The 26,267-nt window shown below is 44.7% G+C and overlaps 1 protein-coding gene across 1 annotated transcript in view; it reads right to left on the bottom strand.

Annotated features, from left to right (window-relative positions):
• Nucleotides 1-26,026, bottom strand: part of LOC144143440 (arylsulfatase I-like) — a 37,938-nt gene extending 11,912 nt beyond the window's left edge. The window contains exons 1-6 of the mRNA XM_077675195.1: nucleotides 25,994-26,026; nucleotides 25,174-25,333; nucleotides 13,277-13,389; nucleotides 9,729-9,839; nucleotides 4,247-4,372; nucleotides 2,970-3,093 (exon numbers count right to left, since the gene is read on the bottom strand). Of these exons, the coding sequence (XP_077531321.1) occupies nucleotides 2,970-3,093; nucleotides 4,247-4,372; nucleotides 9,729-9,839; nucleotides 13,277-13,389; nucleotides 25,174-25,333; nucleotides 25,994-26,026 (667 nt within the window). The remainder of the gene's footprint in view (nucleotides 1-2,969; nucleotides 3,094-4,246; nucleotides 4,373-9,728; nucleotides 9,840-13,276; nucleotides 13,390-25,173; nucleotides 25,334-25,993) is intronic.
• Between the last annotated feature and the right edge of the window lie 241 nt (nucleotides 26,027-26,267).

The raw sequence follows: 26,267 nt of genomic DNA, 5'->3' as shown, positions 1-26,267 counted from the left end.
ATTAATTCTGTTGGCTTTGCTCAAGGCTGTTTCTTTTCGGTTGTGGTGTGAGTATTACAAACAACGTTTGCATATTTGAAGAAGGGCGCCATCGACGTATACAAGTTTTTCTTTGGTTTTGGTATATTTATGCGACCGAATTGAAGACAGGCAATTGCATTGTTACAATTTATAGCATGAAAAATTTTTTCAACTTCCTTTGCACAGACATTAACTGGCTTCCTTAATCTCCTTAACATGGCTTTTGTGCAAACGGATGCTTATTCGTTATAGGACTAGAGCTCTGGGTGAGACTGCTCCAGAAACGTTTAGGTCTGTATTGATACGTGAAGAAGTTTCCAATGATCATACTGGTAATTATTGCTGTTCAAGAAAGGTGACAGGTACTAAGAACAAGACCGTATCTTTTTGTCTTGCAATAACGACATCATGTGAATAAAACTATAATTTCTACAAGAAACTTGGGGAAAAGTGGGAATGTGCATGTCGCAGCAGCAGCAACAATTTATTGTAAACTAGAGTGAACTGCTTTTTTCTGTGGACAGCATTAGTTTTATAGTGGTTCCAACCGTCACTGCAAATCCAAAGCTTTGCAAATATAATGTCCATAGAAACTTAGAAAAATGGCGAATGTGCGATTTGGAGAAAAAATTTGTTGTAAATTCTAGTGAACTGATTTGTGCGCTCGACATCAATGGTATTATGCAAACGTCAGTGGAAATCCAAAGCCTTTTTTTGCCATCAGGCGTTTTCCAGGACAGCTGTTTAGGCATTTAGTCCCGCCATAAAGCGTTCCAGAAAAATTACAAACAAAAAAGATCAAGCGCAATTGACCGTGCGCCTAGTGAGGAGCAGCCGGCGTCGGCAAGCTACACCTCCGAGAACACTCTTCCCAGCATACGTGGCGGAACCTGTCGCGTGCTCTTCTACTCGCGAGATCACGTGCTTCATGCGTGAAAAGTGGAGAGTTCGCGCTACAGACTCCAAGTTTGCAAACCCGGTTACCGTGGGTTTTAGCTAAGGTGTTGATGTAGTCCACTTTGGGAGATATGTGAAAGGCTGCGGCCAGAAAGATCCGGGCCCGACAGTAATGGAGAACTTTCATGGCCAAGTTGGTAAATCCACCCGAGGTGCGACAGCTGGGTCTCCGACGAAAGAAGAGGGGACGCAGTTCCACTGTTTCTCTGTCGTTGCAGCACTAAAGCCAGCTGTGCCAACTTTTGTAGAGTGCAGTGTACATAAACGTGCATATTGAATCACCAGCAGGCGTGGAATTGAATGTGACTTTTGAAACGGATTGTGATTTACCGGTTTATTCAAAAGTTGCCTAGCTGCACCAATTGTGCCTTAAGCTCCTAAATTCATGACGTCAGATATTTGTGTATCGCATCTCCGCCTTCATTGCCCACAATACAAGTAATGGATAGATAGACAGGATTTTATTTGGTTCCAGTAAACAACCGATGGGCCTACTAGACCGTAAAGCTCGTCTTGTTGAACACTGGAGAAAGAAAATAAAAAATATCGCACCCCTCAGTGAAAAGACGACGGTTGTTGAAAGCGAAGCTTTCTTTTGACGGTTTTCTTAGTCGGGCAATCCTACACGGCGAGTATGTGCTGCTCTCAAGCTACCAACCAGTTTTCTAGTGTAGAGCACTTTTTTATAATTACCGCGGCAACTCTCCAGTATCACCTTTGTAGGCCTGACGTTTGGGTTAAGGGTCTACGGCATGAATCGCTACCGGCTGCTTGGTGTAGGCTAAGTACTTTTTTGAGTAGGTGCTAGTTCAAGGTGTTAAACAAGGAAATTTTATGACTGGTATAACGTCCCGAACCTGGAAATGCGAAGTAATACCTATCCTCCTTCGGGTAAGCCTTGCCGCATGTGTAGCAACGTTATTTTCATCACACCACGAGCTGTGAGTAACAGCTGTCGATATTCACCTCAGACTGTGACTTTAGGCCTATATGCGTTGGCCATCGCGCTCTTGCGTCACGGCCTCCCTCTGCTGCTCATCAACGTTCCGAATATCGCCTAGCGGAACTGTTGCCAAGCTTCGCAACGAAGTGTAATAATTTTGCTACACTTCACCCGCGATCATCATCAATGTCAGGGAAAGCTCGACATCCTGCAGTGCGTTTTCGAGTACGCACGCCATCAGTAAGACGCAGAAAGCTTTGCTTTAAAACACAAGATAGAAAATATAATTCTACAATGTACAAATATACATTTACATTTCAGTCACAAAACAGCAAATTCGGCTATAAAAATAACAAGAGAGTATGAAGCAATTGCCACTGCAAAAACCGTCATTCGCTACAGACATGGGACTGTAAGTTTCTTTTAGATGAGTCATTGGAGAGGGTATAGGAATGTCAGCTTTTTAAAAAAGGTAATCGACCACTTAAAGGATTATCCAGATGGGGCGCGTGACTGTAACGCAACTGTAACAAAACTCATAACAAGCAGCGCATCGCAATTCTTTCATCGGAGCATTAACACCAATAATAATTTCGGTCAAAGAATACAAGACCTACATCTGAAGCGTTTCAAAGCGTCACAGGAAAAGACATCATTCTTACAAACCCAAAAATAAAGTGAAATGTTGATCAGTACTTGGAAATTGCATAAATGTGCGCAGCAATTTCCACGGTGTTACTTTGTGACATTTTTTCTGAAGAAATATTGTTTACTTCTGTTGTAATCACTGCCGGTGGCATAGTAAAGTGACATTATCAGTGCAAATGCAAACGTCAATGCAACGGGGACAACTCGGGGGCCGGATAAGTTGTGTAAGTGAACTGAAAAAATACGGTTTTATGACATGGGTGGAACACGTGTGTTTAGTCACGAAGCGGTTCAAACCACCCACTATTTCATCCTGTTTTTATAAACATCCAATCTTTTAACAATTTGAGTTAGTGAGAGAAATTATTACACCAACAAGAAAGGAACGAAGCCCACTTACCGGCGTAAGCCCTCCTCTTTTCATCTCTAATGTAGAAAAACTTGTCGATGTTTTTCCGTGGAGCAGCGGGTGTCTTACCCGGGACCCCGTGCGTCGCTTGGTGGGCTAACAGCAGAAACAGTGGCTGCGTGGAGGAGTAAGGTTTTTGGCTTGAAAAAACGGCGCAAACTGATTGGTACTTCAAACTGTAAAAAACAATGTCTAGTGCAGAAAAAAATCTCAGTCCCAAAATCGCAATGATCACATTTTATTTTTTCACATCAAAGCCCGAATAAATAAACTGCTTTTTGCGCTGCGGAGAAACCTGTTCCGGAAAGTGCGATACAAGCAACGACGCCGTCAGGGCCAACCCTAGGAGAGCTCCTCTCTTTAAAGTGGTCATTCTGCTGGGTTTTGGGAATCATCCCTGTGCTCTGCGTCTAAGCTATCGGAGATCCGGAGACATAAGCCAATGTTATTTAGCTCCATGGCGCAACCATCCACCATCAAAAAATCACATTGGCAGTGCAGCTCCAGGTCCTGAAGTGATAGATTATCTTCGGTTTCTTACAAAGCTCAAAAGATAAGACCTTTTAAGTCGTGATTTTCGTGCGTCATGATGTCCTGAAAAAAAAAAACGCCTGATATACGCTGTAGCTGTCGTGTATCTCTTCGTGTGTCTTCCGCAGCTAATGGCCATAGCCGTGGTCCTCATGGTTAATACGTTTAACAGCCTTTCTAGAACAATATGCTCGGACGCTCCCTCGTATGCTTGTGAGTGCAAGTTATTTATTGATATAGAAAGTGGAAAATAAGTGGACTGTGGATATTTTAAACTCATTTTGGAGTTCACCAGTATACAACCAGCATGGGGGAAGGGAGAGGGGAGTGAAAGGTGGTAGGTGAGAACAAATGGGCACAAAGAAAGAGGGAGAGAAAGAAAGAGATAATGAGCGCGTACGGCTGACCTGCTGGCATTGGGATACAGCCGTTGTATAAGGTTCACCTTTTCGAGGAAGGCCAGGACAAATAGGAAGGCAGGAAGCCAGAATGGAGTTGGGGCCCGTCGGGAAAACCAGGTCCTTTAGGGTGTGTCACTCACTAACGCACATACGTTTAGCATTTATGACAATAAATTCTGCATGTAGAACCCGTTTTTTATGGTGTAGAGTCTGTTGTTCTGATAATTCCGTTTGTTTCTATAAATAACCCCTGTGACGACATTGTGTGTATGACACCGCATGCAGTGAAACGTAACCGGCCGATTAGAAGTACTCGTAATAGCGCAATTTCCTCACCTTTGAAGTGTTTCTGTTCGCTATGATGTGTTCGGCTCGCTCTTCGAAAAGCGTTGTCAGGTATCGGCCACGTACAGATGCCAATGGTTGATCGTTTTCCCAGAAGTCGAGTCCACGGTGGCCCCCCTGCACACCCATAAGAGCATTTTCATGGGCGTGAAAATATGATATAGCGCTAAACAAGCCAGGTTAATCAGGTACCAGCCGGTGATGCTGACAGTGTTCGTATTGCAATACCATTGTGTGAATGTTTAGTAATGTGCAGAATTTTTGAAGGAATTTGTGTAGTCACACGACTGTGTGCTAGTAATTCAGTGAGGTTCTCCAAAGTTTACGCTCACAGTTTTTATTGTAGCGGTGAAGCGACAATTTTTATATAAAAGTGTTTGAAATTTCTTCATACGGTGCAGAGAGTAGTGAGAAATGGTGGCCGATAACTTGCTGTATATAACGCATAAGCTACATGTGAGTATAGTGATGTGCTAGGACCAGCCAACAACGCAAAAAACAGAAGTTTAGGCCAAGCATATAGAAAATTGGCTGCTGCCCTTTTAACGTTCTTGCATATTCATAACATAACGTGATGAGTAAAGACATCAGCCACCCTTTCTTAGGTCCACTACAACGTAGCACAAGTGCTGGACCCTCTTTACAGGGACTCTAAAGGCTGAACAAAGTTTTACCTAAACTGAAACATCATACGTTTCGTAGCTCTGTTGCCTTTTGTTCGACGAACAAAGATGCGTAATTTGCTCAGAAATAAAAAAATATAGCTTGAATTTCTGTATCCCAGTTCCTTTTCGTTCTTCCATCACGTACCCATTGCGCCATAAAGTCGGAGCGGGGCACCGGTGTGGTATAGATCCTGAACTGTGGGTGCTTCACGCTCTCTCGATGGCAACGGTAACTTTTAATTTTCTAAGCCATGACCGACTATGACAACGTTTGTCGGGTAGAAGACGCTGGCTTGGGTTTTTAGGATTTGTCACTGATGGAACGAGAAATGCTTTTAAGTGCTGGAGCGGCCGGGGTCCCCGCCTACACCGGCCAATCCTACCCCGTCGAGCGTGGCCATCAGCGAAGCCTTTTAGATGCAGAGCATCTGATTCACTCGCCTTGTCCCTCCGGAGTCGTCGTCGTTGTCTTCGTCGTCATCGTCGTTGTCGGCGTTGTCCACCCCTCCCCCATTCTCCTCACCGCGCCAGCTGCGCTCTCCGCCGCTCACCCCCTCTCCTCTCCGATAGCGAACACTCTCTCGCGAGGGGCATTGGATAGGATTCGATTGGATTGGATTGGATTCGCTTGGCTTGGCTTGGCTTGGCTTTGATTCGATTTGGATTGGATTGGATTAACTCTTTCGTTACCACGCCTATTCAAATCGATCACCGGTGATCGATGATTTATATTGCCTATTTTCAACATGTTGTAGTCGTTTCTCGTACACCTAATGCGGTCAGTAGTTAGTCTAGGCACTGTCCTTTTATAATCAATTGAAATTTTCCCGCTCCGGCGACGTTGAGATTTTTGGCAGCGTTTTTTGCGAGCTGTGGTGCGTGTGTTTTTGAGGAAGGGGGCGTGGCTGCTGCACTTGAGAAAAAAGGATGCAGATCGTGGTTAGGTTGCATTACCATAATATTTTTTTGTCAAAAGGCTCCTGGCAAGTCAAATACCAAATAATGCGGTCAGCTTTGTACTCCGACAGCGTTGAGAGGTGATAATTACTTGAAAATGGCCCCAGCTATTCACTAATGATCTTTGGTTCGGGCAAACGGCAGCTTTATTCCCCCAAAGCTTATTTCTGATGGTCCCCCGCATGTCTAGCCAGTGTGCCTGCCATTTTAAACCAGTTTCCAGCAGTTTCGGTTTCGTTTTTGCATTGCGAAATTCATGTTTGGCGCTACTACGCAGTTAACCAACTACAAGCTCATTTGCCATGGTGCCTCCGTTGCCCGCTACTGCTCCTCAAAACAAGCATTCCGCTCGCGCTTCCAATTTATCTACGGCTTGCTTCTGCGATAAGAGCTTCCGCTGAAAGTCAAACGGTAACACCATGTCGTCGGGTATCAGTTCAGACGAGGAGAACGCTTCCAATTGGCCTTGAACACCGCCAGCTGTTCACCGGCCAGTTTCGGTTTCACACGAGGGTATTTCCGGAGGTCTAGTGTCGCTTCTTAGTAGTACTGCCTATTCTGACGAAGTCTCCAACAGCCTTGTATTTGTTTCTTTCCAAAATTGTTAGGTGGCGCTGCCATGTAGTAGGCTCGTAGTGCTGAACTCGCTTCACAGCCCGACGGCGGCTTGGTGAAAGCTTGCTGGGCATGATTCTAGCGCATCGTACCCTATTCCTGCAAGCAGGGCTACCATAGCGAGTCAGAACATGATAATAAACCGCAAATGAAACTTATCCACCAAAGAGTTTGGTTCTCAACTCCAAGCGGATTTTAACACATCGCTTGCTTGCCTTCAATATTGTGCCGGTCATAATCATTGACAAGGTGTTTTTACATCACGTGCAGGCTAATTTGGGCCTTTAATAATGTGAAACCACCAGATTTCTTCTAGAGAACCATCCAAAATAGCAAAATTTGAAATACTGGTTGGGCTTCACCACATGGCACGGGCACCATGCAGGCTAACATTTTTTTTTATATCTGACAAATTGTACTGCGCAACTCAATTTTTTTTCTAGGAAGGGTTTTTGATATGTCAACCTACAAAATGTATATTCTAAATTTTTTCTACTCCTGGTCGTTTATTATACACAACTTAGTACTTTTTTCTTATTTTCTTCCACGCGTGGACAAAAATTTCGAATTCAATAATTTTTTTCGCAATCATTATTTAGGAAAACATTATTAAAATTGGTGTCATTGGAAAGCGCGTGGAATAATCTGCATTTTATGTCACTGCAATGTATGCCTAACCAATATGTATACCACAAAAAAATATTTTGTTTGACCTCTCAAAATTGGTCAATTTCCCGCGGTAACGAAAGAGTTAAAGTGCATTGTGTTGGATTGTGTTGCGTCACAGCCGCGGCACGTTGCGTCATAGCCGCGGCAGACGCGCTGGGGCCAGCGCATGTGCAGTACTCTCTCTTCCGCGGTTTCCTCTCTTCGGGCGCGCTGCGCATATAACCAGTGTGCCATTCTCCGGCGAAGCAACATCCACGCTTGGCTCAAACACCTAGAGTCCACGCCGCTTTACAAGTACGGCCACGTCGTCATCGACTGGGACCGGCTTACGCAGTCCCCTCAACGTTATGCGCGCTATAAAACGCGGTCCCTTCGCCGCCCCGCCTATGCGTCGCATCTACACAGGGGTTCTCGCGAGGGGAGGTGGGAGTTTTTCTGTAGCGACAACAACCGTTTTAAATGTCTTGCAAGCGCGACTGCCCGGCGCACTGTTGAGGCGGCCGCCTTCAATTCCCCTCGTCGCTATCATGGCAATCTCATATTGCTTCTGTCTCTCGAACGTAGCTCAAAATAAGCACTCTCTTCACGGCAGCCGTGTCGAGTAGTCCTCTGGGGCCGTCGTCTCCCGGGCCTAAACATAAAACGAAATGTAGAGCCAAGCAACACACGCATTTATGTGATGTTTATCTTCAGCGGGTCACGCCGAACATAAGATAACTAGGTCGGATCGGTCGGATAAACACTCGCAGTAAGTACCCTGTACCGTTTACGAGCGATAAGTTTCCAAACGGCTCCAGGCACTCTTTACCGATAGCGATATCCGCGCACGGAGACCGACCGGCGGATCGCTTAACCACATGTAGTTTCTGCAGCTTCCTGCCGAGGGTATTGCTTGCAGAAGCTCGGGAGTAGCCGTAGTAGGTTAATGACGTCGCTAATTGCGAACCAATGCTTGTTCCAAAACAAAAGTGAAACCATGGTGGTCTAGTGAAGCGTGAGGAAAGCAGCCTGTCTCGCAAAGGATCAAAGCTTTAGCCTGTTTTTAAATGCAGAGCATTTCTTAGCCTCGCCTCTTCCTGCGTCAGACACCGTCCACAGCTCCGCGTCCGCAGCAGGTTCGCCTCTCCTCCTTCCCTCCTCTCTCTCAACAGCAGCTGGCGCGCGCATGCGTCATAGTCAGCCCGTTCGCTCCGTCGCGGTCTCGGCGTAACAGGTGCGTGATAGCAGCGCGGTTGGGCGTGGAAGGGCGCGCTGCTTGCGCATGCGCACTCTCCCCCCCGTACTGTTCTCCCTCTACTGCGCGCGCTGCAAATATAAAGCGGCTAGCGGTCGCTCGTGCTTCAGTCACTGCGTTGCTCCTTCCTTCCTTGGTTGACGCTCGCTCCACCCTAACGCGACTTTACTCTCCGCTCTCTACCCCAAACCAACACCAACGCAACTACGACCATACTACCCACCCTAACGCGACTTTACGCGGCGTTAACGACCCCTAATGCACTGCATTTACTCATGTTCCCCTGACGGGCAGGCGCGGGACTTTTTTATTACATTTGCTCAAGAAAAGCATTTATTTACATACATTAACAGGAAAGCTGTTCACCGTGAGGAAAGCAGCCTGTCTCGCAAAGTATCAAAGCTTTAGCCTGTTTTTTCTATTACATTTGCTCAAGGAAAGCATTTATTTACATATATTAACAGGAAAGCTGTTTACCAAATCGTACTTATTCTTGCCGGCAGTTAAAAATACCGAGAAATCTCGGAGCTCGCGGAAGTGAGCGCGCGGGCCGCGCGGCTGCCTCTCGGCAGGTGAATTGCTAGCGCTCGTGTTTGCTAGCCTCGCGGCGACGGCCCTGTGTGGCCGGCGTGCGTTTGTTAGCCTAAGCATACCCACTTAAAAGAATTGGTCAGGGTATGCAGGAAACAAACTCCAGCGTCCGCCGGAATCATAGCAACACTTGCTCGGAACGAGAACGACACGTCATAGCGTACACCCCCGCCCCCACCCCCAAAGGTAATGTCCAAGGATAATCACTTCGAATAGAATGAACGGAGCTCACAATAACGCCAACAACGACGGAGTAACGGCCGTTGCGGCAGCAAAGAAGAAACAAATCGGCTGCAATCGTGGATTCTAAACTTGCGTGATGGTTGTGAAGGTTGCGTTCAGCCTCGCTACCTTCATGTCTTGGAATTTTTCATTCGCTCAACCACTTCGTAACTGTGTATTTCAAGAAAACACTTATAGAAGCTTATCCAAGGTGCTCTCGCCGTTCTTACCCTTTGTGACGTCACAAACCGTAGTACCCAAAGGCTTACGGGGCGTGGACACCTGTGTCTACGTTTCTGGCACTTTCTCCCCCGTTAAACACTGCCGGTTGCGAGAGTGGAGTTTTTGCATTCTCGGCATCGTAGCCACCGATATAGGTGAACTTGTTTCCAATCTTTATTGTCCCTTTAAAAGGTGGGAATACTTCTGACACAACATTACTAAAGCTCCGTTCCGGTGAAATGTTTTTTCCGAAACGCCTCATTTGGTGATACCCCAAATGCGATTCACGTGTACTTACCAATTCCATTTCGTGTGTATAGTAATCAACAGGTCCAATGTAGGTTCCATAGAATGTATCGAAGCCCCGGTGGGTAGGGGTGTGGTTGACAGTGTAATGTCCTATGCCCCACTGAAAAGAGGGAAAAGCCTGTTAGCAGCGTTTTTTATTTCAGTGGGAAAAAGCACGCGTCTCACGTAAAACAAAGCACTCAAGCGAAACCTTAAAACACATATTCTTACCGCATAAGCAGTTAACGCAGTACCCGTCGTAGATATAGCCACGTACATGAAAGCACCTCATCAGACAAGGAATATGATTGCTGTTACTGGCGCTGTTATTACAAACGAGTAGGAGTTGCAGAATGGGAACACTGTATTGCACGCATTAGTACAGGGCTCACGTACGCAGGAGAGAGAGCAACGCTTCATATACGGTCAGAATAAAGTCTGGAAACATATGAAATGGGGAGGAACGTATTCTTTATCTTCTGTTGCAATACCCACGTGAACCTCTCAGGACCCGTGTATTACGAGCGGCAGAATTCTTATATGATTGCCGGAGTCTTTCATCGCTTTTCGGTAAGTATGTTTGGGAATACTCTTCCTGGCGGGATGGAAAAAAATTTGCCTGAAATCCTGCTGGTTTGCTTTCAACGTTCGCAAAAACAATCATAGTTGCCTGCGTAAATGACAAGTAACTGCCTTTCCTTTCTCTCCGTCCGAACAATGCTTCTTTTCCTCTCCCATCTGTCTCGCACCTAATGAATGCTTTTCAGGCTATGCAAAGATAATTGCAACTTTCCGCTTTCTAGATGGGGACGGCCGTCTCTTGGCAGAGCGACGCGTGCATAACTTTGCCTGTCACGTCAGTCGCCTTCTAATGACAGCAGTTGAGACACCTGAGTCGTAACCGCCGCAGCGCGCCGCACCACAAGATCAGCGGAGAAACTACGCGCCCTAGGGTCCTTAAGCATTGAGGCGTCGGACCACCATCTTTCGAAGCCCGGACAAACAATGTAAATTGGTCCGTACAGTTTTCGTGAAGTGGCACTGCCCAGCAGACGGTACTCAGGCCGGCAGCACGTCCGAAGGATAGCGAGCGGTGAAGGAAAAGGGCGAGTAACAGAGAAATGGCTAATTCACCGTTTTCTGCTGCCGCCATTGCGAATAATATAAGGCGACGTTAGTTTGAAGGTGCTGCTTCTATTTCTTCTTTTCTTTTTGCTTACATTGGAACTGCTCGTGCGGAATCTTTATACTTGTTTGAGTTTATCTCCCTCTCATTTGCGTTGTTAATGCGTAGTTTTTAGGGGCGAAGTTCCTTAGGGGCTGCGGATGTTGGCGTCTCCTCTCGTCATTGTAATCTTCGTCTTATGTAGTCACGGTGCTTAAACACCAGGCGCTCGTTTACGCCTCGTACTTGAACGATTCGTAACGGGTACTGAAAAAGAGCACCGGGACACTTGTTTACGCCTCGTGCTGAAGTGCTTCCTATCACGTGATAAAAACACTGGGACACTCGTTTACGCCTCGCGTTAGAGAGCTTAAGGCTTGAAAGACACGAGAGTTTTACAGCAAAGCTGTATACCTCCACTCCCGCAAAAATTTCATCTCCGCTGGCGAAAACGCCAAGGGGCTAAGAATACACTTACACACTGCATGCTTCGCCCCCCTCCAGGTTTCACAGTAATGGAGATAGCCCGGGACTTTTGCCTATTCTGAAACCTATTAAAATTTTATTTTAAGAGGCCTGGTACTACTGGTTATGTACTCGTATTTTGCCTCCTACACCCACGGTTTCCTTTCCGTTGGATAATGTAACATTTTGTACCACATAAGAGCAGCCTGAATTGTTTGGGACTTCCTCACTATATATACTGCACGCTTCAGTTACATACATACCGACACTTAGACGCACAGCCAGCTAGCCAGCCAGCCAGCCAGGCAGCCAGAAAGACAGACAGACAGTCAGACAGACAGAACGACAGCAGACAGACAGAGAGACACACAATCAGACGGACAGACAGACAGACAGATGGTTGGGTGTACAGATGGTCTTGTGGACAGACAGACAGACGGACGGACGGATGGATAGACATAAAGATAAACAGAGCAAAATGTTTGCCTTTAGCAAACCGAAAAAAGAGTATCGCTTTTAAACATTAGTGTTCTTTAGACCCGAACCTACACATGGGCAATGAGGAGCATCGCATCGCATCCCATGGCTACCCTATAACTAAAGCCAGTAGAGAATTGGTGGCGTGCACCGAAATGTGTACGCAGGAGGATTTGTAGTACTGGGCCTATACCAACCGAATCCGCGAGGGGCACCGGACCCGAGTTGTTGCGTTGGGCCCGGCAACGCTTTATTTAATGAACTAACAGGTGAATATGTGATGGAAAGCTGGGAGTGCTTGGCATTGTAGTTGTTTTTTAAACGAGAATAAGAATAAAAGTAGAGGTCAGACATTTACTTTTTGCCGGCTCTTTCGTGTGTTCCCTCTTATTTATATCATCACTGCAAACATGCCGGATAAAAAAGCCCCATTTTTTATTTTCAGTAATGCAAACCCGTTTGGAGGTTCATTATTCTTAACCAGCGGAAACCTTCTCTCGTGGTGATATTTCTTCACACTCCCACAGATACCGTTCAACCCCAAGTTGCTAGTATTTTGCCTGAGCACCGCTGATATTGTACAGGAGACTGGGTTTACGGTAGTCGGGAGTCAAACATTTAGACGGAATAGCAAAATCACACAGTTCTCCAAACGATAGTGCTTTAAGACATCGAGTCGACTCAAAGGGAAATACTATCCCAACTGCCCCAAGCAATCTTTATTGAACAAAACAAGCCTGAAAAAAAGTCCTTTAAACGCATCCGACATTCAGGCTGGGGAGGTCCAAGAAAGGTTTCTGCTTAAATAAAGGCATCATCTGTACCTACAAGCAATGACATCTTTGTACTTACAGATTGAAAGACCACAGCACCGAAAACCCAATACAGCCAAGACATTTACATCATAAAGGACTCTTTTGGCATACCTCAATTTAATTGCGGAAAACTGATTAACATTACTATGCTGCAATAGAAGCTAAAACACCTTCTTTAAACAGTATGGCCGTAAAGCTATTGCTTACAAAATATTCAATACAATTTATTTTTATTCTACTCTGGAACTTTCCCGTATGCAGATTCCAAGCATTAATTTGAATATAATATTTGCTGAATACGCGATGTCTCATGCACTTCTTTTCTTTTCCAATACAGCGAAAAAACAAACACGTCGATATTTCGTTTCCCCTGAAAGTACCATATAACAACAGTGTACTGCAGTAAACTTCTTATTTTGTCACTAAACATGCTTGGAGATGGTTGGTTATAATGTGGTGAATCAAACAGCTGCTGGGCAAGATTCAAAAAGCAGTCGCAGAGACAGTTATGAGTTTCTGAATTGATCTGTAATGACACAAAGCATGAATGGTTATCTATCCCTTGATGTTGATGTTGGCTAATTTTTATTTTTATAGCCGATAGGCCCTTTACTTTTACTCTTACTTGGTGCTTACCTTTCCCACGCAGTGGGTTTCGTATCCCAAGTGTTTCAGATGTTCGGGAAGAATCTTCAGGTGAAGCGGTAAGGCAGCTGGTTCCATGGGAGATAACGTGCGGTGTTGCATACCTTTTTTAAAATATAAATTTTGATACAAGTGTTAGTATGAAGAGAACAGGGACAGCTTTTCTGGTAGTACAATGTGTAGTAAGAAGACAGGAAGTCTTCCCCCGAACTTCTTGGCGCGAGAAACAAACTTTACGAACCGCTTCGGGGTATTTGAAATAAAATAACTATCCGACAAAATTTAAAAACTGGCAAAGGTTCTGTTCACATATTCCAATGTTAAGTGACAGCGCCCAAAAGAAAGAATACTGCTCATATGTTGTGCAAATAAATGAAAAATGTCAAAGGCATAAATGATGTGTACTACTTCCTAAAACATCAAGATCCTTGGCACGACATTCAAATGACACCGCAAATCATCCGTACTATTCAACTAGCTCAATCAAACCACAGCACAAGTAAACCCCTGATGAGGCGCAGCTACGCCACTATGTGAGGCACCAGAAGGAGAGCGCGCTCGCACTGGTCCCGGCCAGCATCATATCCCACATATTGTACTCTAACCCCTCCTCGGCCATATCGACGACAAAATTCAAAGTATAGTTTCTTTATTACAGTTGCTTCCACAACCGCAACAATGAAGAAACGTTTTCTCTTGGCGGCACGTTAGGCCGCGCACTTGCAATCGACGTGTTGTAATCTTTGTAACGCCGCTAGCAAGCTACAATCTGTACCATAAAAATCCCATGGATTATCTCAAGTTTGCTATAAACGTGCAGACTTTTATGAAGAGCAGTCTCTCTGTATAGACACCACCGACGACCCAACACGTCTATCCGCCGCTTCGTACGTAAACTCGGGGTGCTTGAACACCTCGCCGTAATTACTGGCAAATTAGGAATTGTTAAGACACCTTCAAAATAAAGCTACGCTGAAGGCAAATCACAATTTAATTGTCTGAAGCCTGAGGGAACGGACGACGTTTAAAATGATTACCAAAAAAATATCCGATTGGCACAGTTGGCAATGGCCACGTGGTACTAGAGGAAGCAAAGTATAAAATGGTGAGAATTAATGCCATCCCTATGATATATAGGTGTTGCCAGTCTGTTTAGAAAACCTTCGAGGTGAGTAGAAGCTTCAGGGGTGTCAGAAAGATTAAAAATAGAGCGCCGACATTGTTGATACTGCACCCAAAATCGCAATTTTTGGGAAAGCGTTATGTCCTAACGAGGAGAAAAACCCGGCATTCTAAGCTGCTGTTGACCCAAAACTCCACTCACCCGAAATTTAATATATTGGTTAAAGGAACGGAATTGAAAGCCTGGAGACGCGAAGTGACACGCAAGATGATTTACCACTACTATGCGGCTACACCACATAGAAATTGGCACAGAAGGATGACTTAGGTGTGCTTGCGTGTTTAAATGCGAAGGCATGGTAAATTTTCCTGGAGTTATATTTCACCAGGGTGTCGTGCTTGTGTAAGGAAGCTACAAAATAAATTCCTATCTGCTAAAGAGGCTATGAGGAGAACATAGAACTTTATTTGAACCAGGTGGCTCTTGGTAGCTCACTCAGCTTCATTCTGGCCACAAAAGACGGTTTAATCAAAAAGGCGAGAAATATTGGCAAAATCCTTAATATCATGCTGAAGGGCTGCAACATAACAAGGGAACAAGTAGAAAAGAGCGGCATTTAAAACTTCAACGTTCAAGTGATGCAAGTAAAGGAAACAAGAGGCGTCACTCCAATCGTGAACTCATGAGGAATGTTAACAGCGCGAATAGAATCTAATGGAGGATTAGAAAACAGGTGGGTCACAGAAGAGCGCTGTGTCCAAAGATACATGCAACTCGTTTCATCGATTGCATACGCGACGTGGTTTACGATATCCCACTGAATTGTGGCCATTTATTTATCGGACAGCCTTTCCGATGCTTCAATGAGCGGCCCGCAGTCTCACCGGAGTACTCACATGTTTAGGCGGTCACACGAAATACCAGTGTTAAAGATGCGGGTATGAGCCACTACCGCAAAAAAACAATGTTACTGAAGCGACCCGGCCATAAACTGACTAAACAATTATGAAGCGAATTACATAAAAAAAGCGAATGACAAAGGCATAAGCGCACCATCCTTGTCACTGGTTGGTAAAGGCATCACATTCTTTGACGGGTTCCTTTAGTTATGAAATATGTTTGCGTGATGTTTTTTACATAGGTTCCTTGAACTCTGGGGAAATAAACAGTTTGTATATAGAGCCCATCTGGGTCATACATGTTTTCAAATTCTCCATCGCACTTTATTGGTCCCCTTACAAATTTTTACGACCATGAGCCAACTAACTGGCACTTGTCTCGCTACCTCTAGTTTTGTTTCTTAGTGGCGGCTTAGGCGGGTGGCTGCTAATCAGACAAACCATATTCTGTGACGTCATAAAGCAGGGGAGTAGCCACTGCTTTATCTGGTTCCTTTAATAAATCGCTTATTTTTTGGAAGATCGCAATAAAATTGGCATCTTTCTTATTGTGACTACATTCTTTAAATGAGTGAACCCTCTACCTTGAATTTATTTCCTCCTCAATAAGAAAGTTCCGGAAGGCCTTTTGTCTGGTTACCGTAAAGGCATAAGAGAAACCGTAAAGACAAACCATAAAGGCATAAAAAAAGAAGCGAACAAACGCACGCTTGTTGAAGGAATAAGCGTCTTGACGTCTGACGTCATCATTGGGTTTAGCATCGCTGACGCGGGTTCTAAGCTTGAGACTACAGTACTAGGGTCATCAACAAGAGTGCGCGGCCTGCTGTAAATTGATTGCGACGTTGCTCGATGCACAGAAAACGAAACGCTAACGTTACCTAACGAAGATTCTGATTGTGTACGTACCAAAAGTCCCAAATAACCACTCAAGATGAAGATGGCAGTCCATTTAGATGGCAACTGCGCTTCAAAACGCGCCATCAATTCACATATTCGCTGTTGGAGGCGACGACAACGCACATACTGTAACTACCCAAATCATCAATCAGCGGGATTAGGTCACGATAACAACGCTGTTACGGGCTCTTAGCCGATTCGCGGATTACGGTTGTATAACGTTTTCGCATTCAAAGAGCATCAGCAGACGCACAAATGCCTAGAGGAATTTTTTTCTGCTGATAAGGAAAGAATGGCATACATTTGGAAATTCTTGCTGTGGGCTTTAAGGTGAAGAGAGAGCTAGTGAAAGGTAAAACACCAACCTCAGCACTAAGTTTTTGCAACGAGAAATTCCTGTGCCAGTGGAAGGCAAGCTTGACAATTGCCGACAGAGGTGCAGCGTAAAAAACACAGCGCATGGTGTCACTGTAAGCGCAGAAAATCGAGCGTCTTTGCTTCTGCAGGGCTACTGTTTCTTAGATTATTTTAACTAATATCCCCACCACTATCAGCATATCGCCGGCCAGCTCCATGCTGATGCCTACCTTATGAAGAGGCCCCCTTACGAAGGTTTACACTGTAAAAAATAACGTGCATCGGCACACACCGATGCTCGTGGGTGTGTCCTAGCAACGCGTTTCGTTGCTATAAAACCTTCCCTTCTTCATTATGAACCCAGACACTTCCTCGGTAGCATCGCAGTTTATTCGTGTTGTTAGTTTCAAGTCATTTTCAATTTGAATTGTTTATTCCTGCTCCGAATAGCAGTGAGTATTAAAAATACAAGCTTCATGGGATTTACAATGTTTTGGTGCGCTACAGAGTACAGGAGCGTGCATTTACAACGATGCAAGCCAAAAATTGTGTGACTTACGAAAAGGGAAAATGACAGTGCTATTGCATACAGAAAATCAAATATACTACACCGTTAACCCAAGGGCCAAGGAAATGAAGCTCAGGTGACTATGCATGGATTATATAGAAAAACGTGCACTCTGGCAATAAAGAAAACACAGAAATAAACACACAAGGGAAAGTGCACCAGCACCACAATTTTCAATGATCAACGTTTTGGGAAGCGCAACTTTCAAATATATAGCGAAAACACCTCTTACAGGTGGAAGTTAGGGGAATAAATGCGCAGGTCTGATAAGGAGCATGAATAAATATCTAAGACATATCTCTCTAAGCTGTTCTAAAGAGAATGAAAATTATAAGGCAGCATTTGTATGCCCTACATTGTCCGAGGAGTCACTACGGTTAGGGTTTAGAAGACAAGCTAATTACAAGCTAGGGCTCTGAACGTCTCATGCCGCCGTCGTCTCATGTCGTCGTAGTTTATGTAGTCACGGTACTAAAACAACGGGGCACTCGTTTTCGAAGGACTCGCGCTAGAACGTAACGCGTACTAAAATGATACACCGGAACACTCGTTTTGCAACGCCTCGCGCTTGAACGTTTCAGCGCCGTTGGAAAGGCGCTCAGCAAAAGAACACACAGGGACACGCGTTTTCTAGCGGCTCGCGCGAGAAGGCTTCGGGCTTCAAAGACACGAAACTTGCAGCAAAGCTGTATACCCATACCTCCAATGGTTTCATCTCCGTAGGCTAAAGTGTTGAAGTAATAAGCGTGTTGAAGGAATAAGCTAAGAATACATTTATACACTGCATCCTTCGCCAGTCCCCCGGTTTGAAGTTACGGTTTTATCTCTGTGGCTGAAAACGCTAATGTGCGAAGATTACACTTATACACTCCTTGCTTCGCCCTGCCTAGGTTTCACGTTAGTGGAGATGGCCCGGGATTTATTAGTGATCCTTGGCACACGTCTTGTCAACTCCACTTGCTCCCATAATTTGATAGGTTGCCTTTTATGGCCTTATGCCATAAAACAACAATCATCATAATCAGATGTCAGTTAGGTTGGTTCTCATCAACTGAGGATAACCGCAGTTGGTACGCACAAAATATTGCGGTACATTGGCAGGTTGAAAAAGCATGCTGTCGAGTGATGGCCCGGTATAGCATAAATTAAGGTTAAAGTCTTCTGAAAAAAATGGGCACTTTCTCGAGACTCGTGTCTTTAGCTGTCTCCTAGACCAGAGTATGAATAATTCAGTTGTGACATAAATAACGATTTCAATGAAAGCAATTTGATCTTAAAAAGAGGCGCGGAAATACGTTGACTGATAAGACAAATACACAGGACGACCCATCTCTTCTTAGTCAACGTATTTCTGCGCCTGTTTTCAAGATGAATAAACACCAACTCGCCGAACTTGCCATTCTGTTAACCAATTTGTTCAATTCGAACCTCTTTAGTAGAAGTATTTATAGTGATAGATTTCGTCGCACATGTTTTACTTTTTCGGGGTACTTGATCGTTCCCATATGATTGAAAGTATTGATAAATGGGCAAATATATTGTATTGGCTGTCACAGTGTACCATCAGGTTCAGGTACGGCCGATATGAACTTTGGTGGCAAGTGGTGGGTGCCCGTGCCGCTCGTCATTTTTTCTCTTTTTCCAAACTCACTCTGTTTCCTCTCTCCGCTCGCATGCCACGTGCACAGGTGCAATACGGTTCATGCAGCTTAAAGCCAAAGGCTCTCCCTAAAAACAAGACGTAAAACTTGTTCGGGATATTCTATACTCGTTAGCGTTGAAATAGATACCTTGTCAATATTTTCCACCCACAAGCAAGAGCAGCCAGCTGGCGTCATTATGGTGCGGCGCAGTGCTCTCGCGCTACAACTGGAGGAAACAGCTTTGCACTGGGCCTGCTATAAAACACGATACAATTGGCGTTGTTCTTTTTTTGTATCCGGTTTATCTTTCCAATTAGAGTGTGCCCTTTTATCGGCGTCGTGCAAACATTTATTACACACAGAGTAATGGCTCCATCATAGTTTTATGGGCATAGCTAGTTCATAGCATCACTCTCCTGCGAGGCACACAATGCGCTTCTTCTCCTCTTTGTGTTTGCATTGATGGATTGTGGAGTTTAACGCGCCGTAGTGGAGGGCTCCGCAGTAATTTTGACCAACTGGGGATATTTTCGTGCTCCGAAATATCGTACACAAGGTGTTTTTCTTTTCGCCTCCATCAGAAAAGCGGCCCCCACGGCCGGGAAGTTTGTGTTTTGAGTGTTTTGAGTCGTTTCCTCTTGCAGTTCGACATAATTCAAGACCAGCTCGCTTCCCGTCGTTGGTTCTACGGGCCGACTTCTTAGGGTAGTGTGAAGCTTGAGACAGTTTAAAATATTTTGTATTACCGTAAAACCCTTCGCATTGTCAGTTCCCAAGAAACAACGGTTCTAATGGCTTACATCGTTGGCATCAGTTTTGAAACCAATTCGGCGGAAACACCCAAAACTGCGAGCGACTTCGCTGAGCTATCCTTAACACCCGCCAAGGAAAAGCAGTGGTGAAATTCGGCAGCCGAGCAAGGGCACCAGGTCACCAAGGCACACCTATACTGTGTAGTAGCCATTGCTCAGATCATGCAACTTTCCGTACGATTAGTGGTGACACCGATACCAACGACCGTCATTTTTGACGTTCGATAATTGGTATAAGGCGTTGCATAGTTCTACACGTTCGACTGTAAGACATTCCTCTGATAAACTCATTAGTGTTGTCTCTTCTTAGTCAACGTATTTCTGCGCCTGTTTTCAAGATGAATAAACACCAACTCGCCGAACTTGCCATTCTGTTAACCAATTTGTTGAATTCGAACCTCTTTAGTAAAAGTATTTATAGTGATAGATTTCGTCGCACATGTTTTACTATTTCGGGGTACTTGATCGTTCCCATATGATTGAAAGTATTGATAAATGGGCAAATATATTGTATTGGCTGTCACAGTGTACCATCAGGTTCAGGTACGGCCGATATGAACTTTGGTGGCAAGTGGTGGGTGCCCGTCCCGCTCGTCTGTTCTTACGCTTCTTGCTGAAACTGTTGTTTAGATTGGTACAGGGGTTAGCGCAAAATTAAGAAGGAGCAAGAGTGAAAGCTCTTCTCACAGAAGTTTAGTGTAGTTAGAAAAATATAACCCACAAAGGCCCAAATGATGGTTCAGTTCTTCTCGTTGCTATTGGGTTCAAATGTCGCTCACACGTGGTGGCCTTACTCTTTCCTGCTTCCAGAACTTTCGTTTTAGAAAAGAGGGGTTATCTTATCTGCCTTAACAGTGTGAATGCATGAGGAACTTATACGCCTTCATGCTGTCACGTAGTAAACTTTTTTAGTCAGCTGTAGACAAGTGCCCGAATGCAGGATTCATGTTATGGTCGTCGCATTGTAAGCTAAAATCTTCAGATTAGCTGTGATGATGTCCGCCAATATATGCCGCTTTAGTTACCGCAGCCATGGGAATTACAGAAGGGTAACATCTACGATAACCATCGCCTTATTTACCATCTTGCAGGTTGGGTGGTATTCGAACAGTCGCGGTTACGAGAAGCGGTTTCTTCGTAAACCACACACTTAACCTTAATCAATAAACAAGAGCACGTGGAACGAACAACCTACCCTTTGACACATGTCCGTGAGAACTGACAGACGTTCTGTTAAGAACAGTTTAAGGACAATGGCCAACCATGTGCTGCACCATAAAGAGCGCGTTGTACCCAATCAATTATTTCGCGAAGGCATGTTTTAATAGGCCGGAGGTTTGGCTCATAAAGTCGGGGTCTTTTTATAACTTCTTCAAATTGCTGCCACGCACTGTCACGCTTCGCCGTACAGCCTTTAGTGGTCGCACCGCCGTGTGGGGAACGCGTATTTTGAACTTGCTTGAAACGTGGGATATGTTTTTTTTTATAATCGGGAGTGATAAAATTATGTGCGCTGGAACTTCGGAGAAAACGTTCATGGTCCGTAGTTCGAATGAACTGTTTCCTCTGGAACAGGGTGCTGATTTCCACCCACAAAATCATCCAGTTAAGAAAAATATTTGAAGTGTAGCCATTCAACGACCACCTTTTAAACCAGCCTTTCAATCCATCCTTTATACGCCAATAAAAAAAACCGGCAAGAAGGGTGACTCGAGTTGTAGTGGCTCCTCCGGTTTTGTTCGATTAAACCATGGGAACTGCAATGTGGAGTTTCCCAAGAATATCTCTTTTCCTTGTTTATTCTACGAGATCCCTTCTGACATTATATCTCGGCAAATTAGCCAATCTCGCATTTTGTAGCTTCAGTAGGTCGGGAAAAGTACTCGAGGCAGTAATTAAATAGTTAACAAACGCCACTTTTATGACGTAAACACCGTTGCACTTTGTCTTCACGGTATCTTGGAATTTCATATGTCCCTTTATTACAGAAACAACAGAAATGCTGTGAGTACTTCATGCTTTAAAACATTTGAGTCAGTTTATAAATCATACGAATTCTTACCACCTTCATTATCTAGTCACTGTAGCTGCTCTGCTGTTATGTCACGCCTGAAAATAAAAGCAGTCGAAGGCACACGTAGAAATCACGTGACACCATTAAAAAATATCTTTTTAGCAGGCAACTTCGTCATTATAGAAATTATACCCCAGCATAAAAAAACCAGTAGTCCTACGAATATTCACTGATTCTTGGAGGATTTTCAACTTGCTTTGGGAAGCTTTTAATCTTGATAACTATCACATTTTGCTGGCTATTCTCTAGACGCAAGGAGTTTCTTCATAACTTCAACAAAGGGCACAGCGCGTGGATATAAAAATCTACTACTCCTGTATCGAAACCACAACAAATGAGGAGCACGAAGCTTGGAAAAATAAAATCCAACAGCAAATGATCCAACCAAGAAGCAAACACCTGTTTCTTATCGGCAGGATTTACAGGGTTTTCATTAGGCTCTTTAGTGCTTTACTGGTACGGAAATTCCATGGCTTTCCAAAGATTTGAATCAGTGTCTTCGTTAGGCGGATTGGAGTATTTTCTTTCTAATGCTTTACGTCCATGCTACTCTCTCGAAATCCAGACTCCGCGACCATGGTGGGAAGCGTTTTATTTTTCTTCACTTCACCCACGATCACCATCATCGCCAAGGAAACTTGGCTTTGCTGCAGTTTGTTTCGGGTGGACTATAGTCGTCCCCAGTCCTAGGCTTGCCAGTGCTTTGCATCCGCATGCCTACCTCTGTCAATGAAGGGACTATTCTATGTCTCTCTCTGTTCCTTGTTTATTTCAATAAATATATATTAATCTCTTGTTATAACGAAATCGATTTATTCGAAATATTGCTTTATTTGAAATTTCTTCTGGTCCAAACCCAAGAACATGCATTTTAGGCCGCATCACTCGAACCCCACGAAGAGCTTGACCCGCTTAGAGTAAAGTGGCGAGTGGGGGCGTCGCCGAGCGGCGGAGACTCAGTGGTTAGTCAGGCTGTCAATGATGGCGGGTCAACGCAAGCTAGTGTTTTGCCCGCGATTTTCTCGGGCCGGTCATGATGAAATCGCCCCATCCTACTTTAGACAAACGGTCCAAATGCAGGATAAGGCCATTGAATTTAGTTTCTAGACATTGGGCAATGGGGTGGACGAGATGGTGTGCGAACACCGGGTCTCCTTCCATGAAATCAGCAGTGTCGTCGACAGCAGGGCACAAAAAACTCTTGTGTTGCAAACTTAACGGCTCAACAGCTCAGCGAAAATTGCCCAGTGATCACGCAAAGCCCCTAGCGCAAAGCCGTTCGGTTTCCACGGTTGCGGTCACTCAGCGCAACCGTGAAAACCGGTGAATCATTTTTACCTATATGACCGGTGAATTGTTTTTAGCTCAACAAAGGCAACCTCAAACTCGAGCTATAAGTTTGTGGCGCTTTCCAGCGCGAAACTCTCGTGGCGTTCCGTGAAGCCCGCACGCCACCTATAAAAGTGGCCACTGCCACTGTCACGTTTATGTACGGCGACCACAGCGTCATGTTTTTCTTGGACAAATTGGAGCAGAAGATGCTCGCTCCTGGCGAGAACTTGAAACAGGCAAAGCTCACGGCACATTTTTAGGCCCTTTTTAAAGTTTTTCTTCACTGAAGACATTGTGCTTTGATTCCGCGCAGCTGTGGCGCGATTAAAGCTCACATCCTGTAGCTTTTCCGAGTTGTCGCAAATATAAAAACACTGCTTATAACGGAATTTTAGCCATCCCGCTGACTACGTTATAACGAGGGAGTACTGTATACGTGGCGTGGCTTAACCTAAATAATGGTTTAACTGAACACTCTTCAGTTTTAAGTGCGAATCCACTTCTTAAGCGACCCTGAACATGCGTCCACCGGCGATGTCCGCATAGCATACCCACGTGGGGGATTGGCCAGAATCTCCTCGTCTACCTTGGCAACGGGGAGAGATGGGCGCGCGCTGCCTGGCCGCTGACATGGCACATACCCACGTGGCGGATTGGCCAGGAATTGGGCGTGAGAAGGGCTATTGCACCCTCTTAAAGGAGTACTGACACGAAATTTCGAATCAAGTACAACGACAACACAAATAGGTGTCTGTGAATAAATGCATCTTTCTTTCTTTGTAGTTGTGTGTGTGTGAAATCTCTTTCGCGAACATTACCGAACCGCGCAAATTCAACTCGTGCATTCGCACTTTCACATTCTTCCCCTCGGGGAAATGCGGGGAATTTTTTGTTCTGGAAAAACAGAGGACGAGAACGAGATGCAGGCAATAAAACACTTGTGGATACAGGAGGTCCCGCCGACATGAAGTGCCTAAAAGTAAGCTCTGATCAGGCAAAGGATCTTCTGCGATCCCCAAGGGTAAGAAATTGAAGAAACCGAACATATGTCTCGGCGCCGGTGCAAAGGTATATGATATAAAAATTCTTCACGATATGTTTTGCAAACACTTTATGTCAAATACGCACATCTATTATATTGTTTCTGAAATGTGCTCTGGATATGGCATCATTGCAAGAGCGACGTGCATTTTTCTTGCTATGGTCAATCTTCTGCTCTACAACATCCACGCTCTGCTCCAGCAAAACATCGCCTCATTACTATAAAATAGTTTTCGCATTTTATATATTGTTTGACGCTGTGGTGGTGGAATTAAACCTGTTGTGGTGGAATCCCTGGGGGAAAAAAGCGAGACCCACAATGCGGGCGATAGAAGAAACCGACTCATTGGGAGAGTCATACGAGGTAGTCACGGTTATTCTATTACTGAATAATGCTATCGAAGTTGCAGGAAAAGGTTGTTTCCTCTTTATTCTACACGGTACATAATAAAGGGGAAGGGAAAAAAAGAAAGAGGACGAGCAAGTTATTTTTATTTCTCACGAGCAACGACATGCAGATTGTTGAGTGGCGGTTGGCAGAAGATGACGGGTAACAATATATCCGGGTGAAAAGGACATTGTACAGTTCGCACCATAACTGGCGTAATAAGCCATCCTTGTTCAACGACATGGTCGACAAGAAATGCTCGCTGTGAGTAGTAAACTTGAAAAACGTTTCTCACATTGAGCGTGAAGATTAAAGCACTGAAGTGTAAGAAAATATGATCGTTGTTCTTGAATCTTCTGGCAGCTGGACAGCCTATTTTTTCCCCGCACCCATTTTCTGGGAGCTTGATAGCGCATTGTTAACACAACACACGTTTGCTGTTTTAGCAATCAGTAAGTGTTCCCCCTAAAATAATTGGGAACTGCGTGCTGTGGAAGAGCGGCCGCTCCGTATGAGTTTTCTCCGTGCCAGTGCTTGTTGCATAGGCCACATCTGCGGAAATGCAGAATCTATGCAGGTCTCATAATTTCTTTTGGTATACACCTTACTTTATCGTAGAGCAGTTCGCTGTAGAAGATCGTGACACAATTAGAGCACTTATATGGGGTTCTTTTCATTAAAAATCAGCTTCCCAACTTTGCATGAAGGGCTTTCATGCGCCGGTTATAAGAAGAAGCGACACCTCACCAACCTGTGTGGATGGGGTAGAGTCCAGACATAAGGCTCCCCCTGGATGGAGAACAGAGTGGCTGCACGTAGTAGTTGTTCAGTATCACCCCTTCGCTTGCTATGGCGTCCAGGTTGGGCGTGGGGATTTGAGAGGAGCCGTACACGCTGACGTCGGCAATGCCCTACTAACACCAATGACCATTACCAACCAAATCGCGAGTTCCTTCGAACAAAAAGCACACTGTTCTACTGTATTTGGATCTATGCTTAACTACAAGCAAAGGATTGTTCTGCTGACGTAACGATTCAGGTCCCACATAAAAGTTATGCTCTCTCACTCCGCGATAAGTAAAGTATCATCTTTTTATCAGTGATTAGAAATAAGAAATGCAGATAAGCATCGAAGTAAATATCGCGGATTATCCTTGATATATAAGGAGCGAATCGCGCCGTAGGATTGCACTTATGCTTTTTATGAGGAACGGTTCGGATAAGCACACACATTAAACACAGCCAACGTAGAGTACAGTGAGTGTCATCTTTTTATCAGTGATTAAAAATAAGAAATGCAGAGAAGCATGGAATTAAATAGCGCGGATTATCCTCTATATATAAGGAGCGAATCGCGCCGTAGGATTGCACTTATGCATGTTACGAGGGACGGTTCGGATAAGCACTCATTAAACACAGCCACGTAAATTACAGTGAGTGTGAACGTGAACATTTGACAGATTTCTGTGTGGTGGGAAATTTACAGCTAAGAAATATGACTACACGCTCTAACCGAGGGCACAATAAATTCAGAAGCTGACGTTTTGAAACCAGAGCGATTCCTTCCTTACGGGTGACTTGGGCCACGCAGAAGCGGCGTCCATTACTTTTTTCAGCGAGGTCGGGAAAGATATTAGCTGTGGAGGATAGCCCGTGCGTGTATATGTACGGCATTCTCGCACTATAGCAATTAAGGTTTCGTGGAGTTTGTTGAATGTGCCACGACTCAAATTGAAGCCTCTCCCTCGTTTACGTTCAGTCCCCGGGGACGGCCGTTCCGCCAGAATGAACTCTGTGGTCGGATACATCGCAGTGCTTGGCGACGGCGCTGCATTCTGGTTGGCA

The sequence above is a fragment of the Haemaphysalis longicornis genome, unplaced genomic scaffold, assembly GCF_048455015.1.
Source record: "Haemaphysalis longicornis isolate Haplotype H1 unplaced genomic scaffold, Haemaphysalis longicornis Haplotype H1 scaffold_6, whole genome shotgun sequence".
NCBI lineage: Eukaryota > Metazoa > Arthropoda > Arachnida > Ixodida > Ixodidae > Haemaphysalis > Haemaphysalis longicornis.
This window is presented reverse-complemented; position numbering and strand designations above follow the sequence as displayed.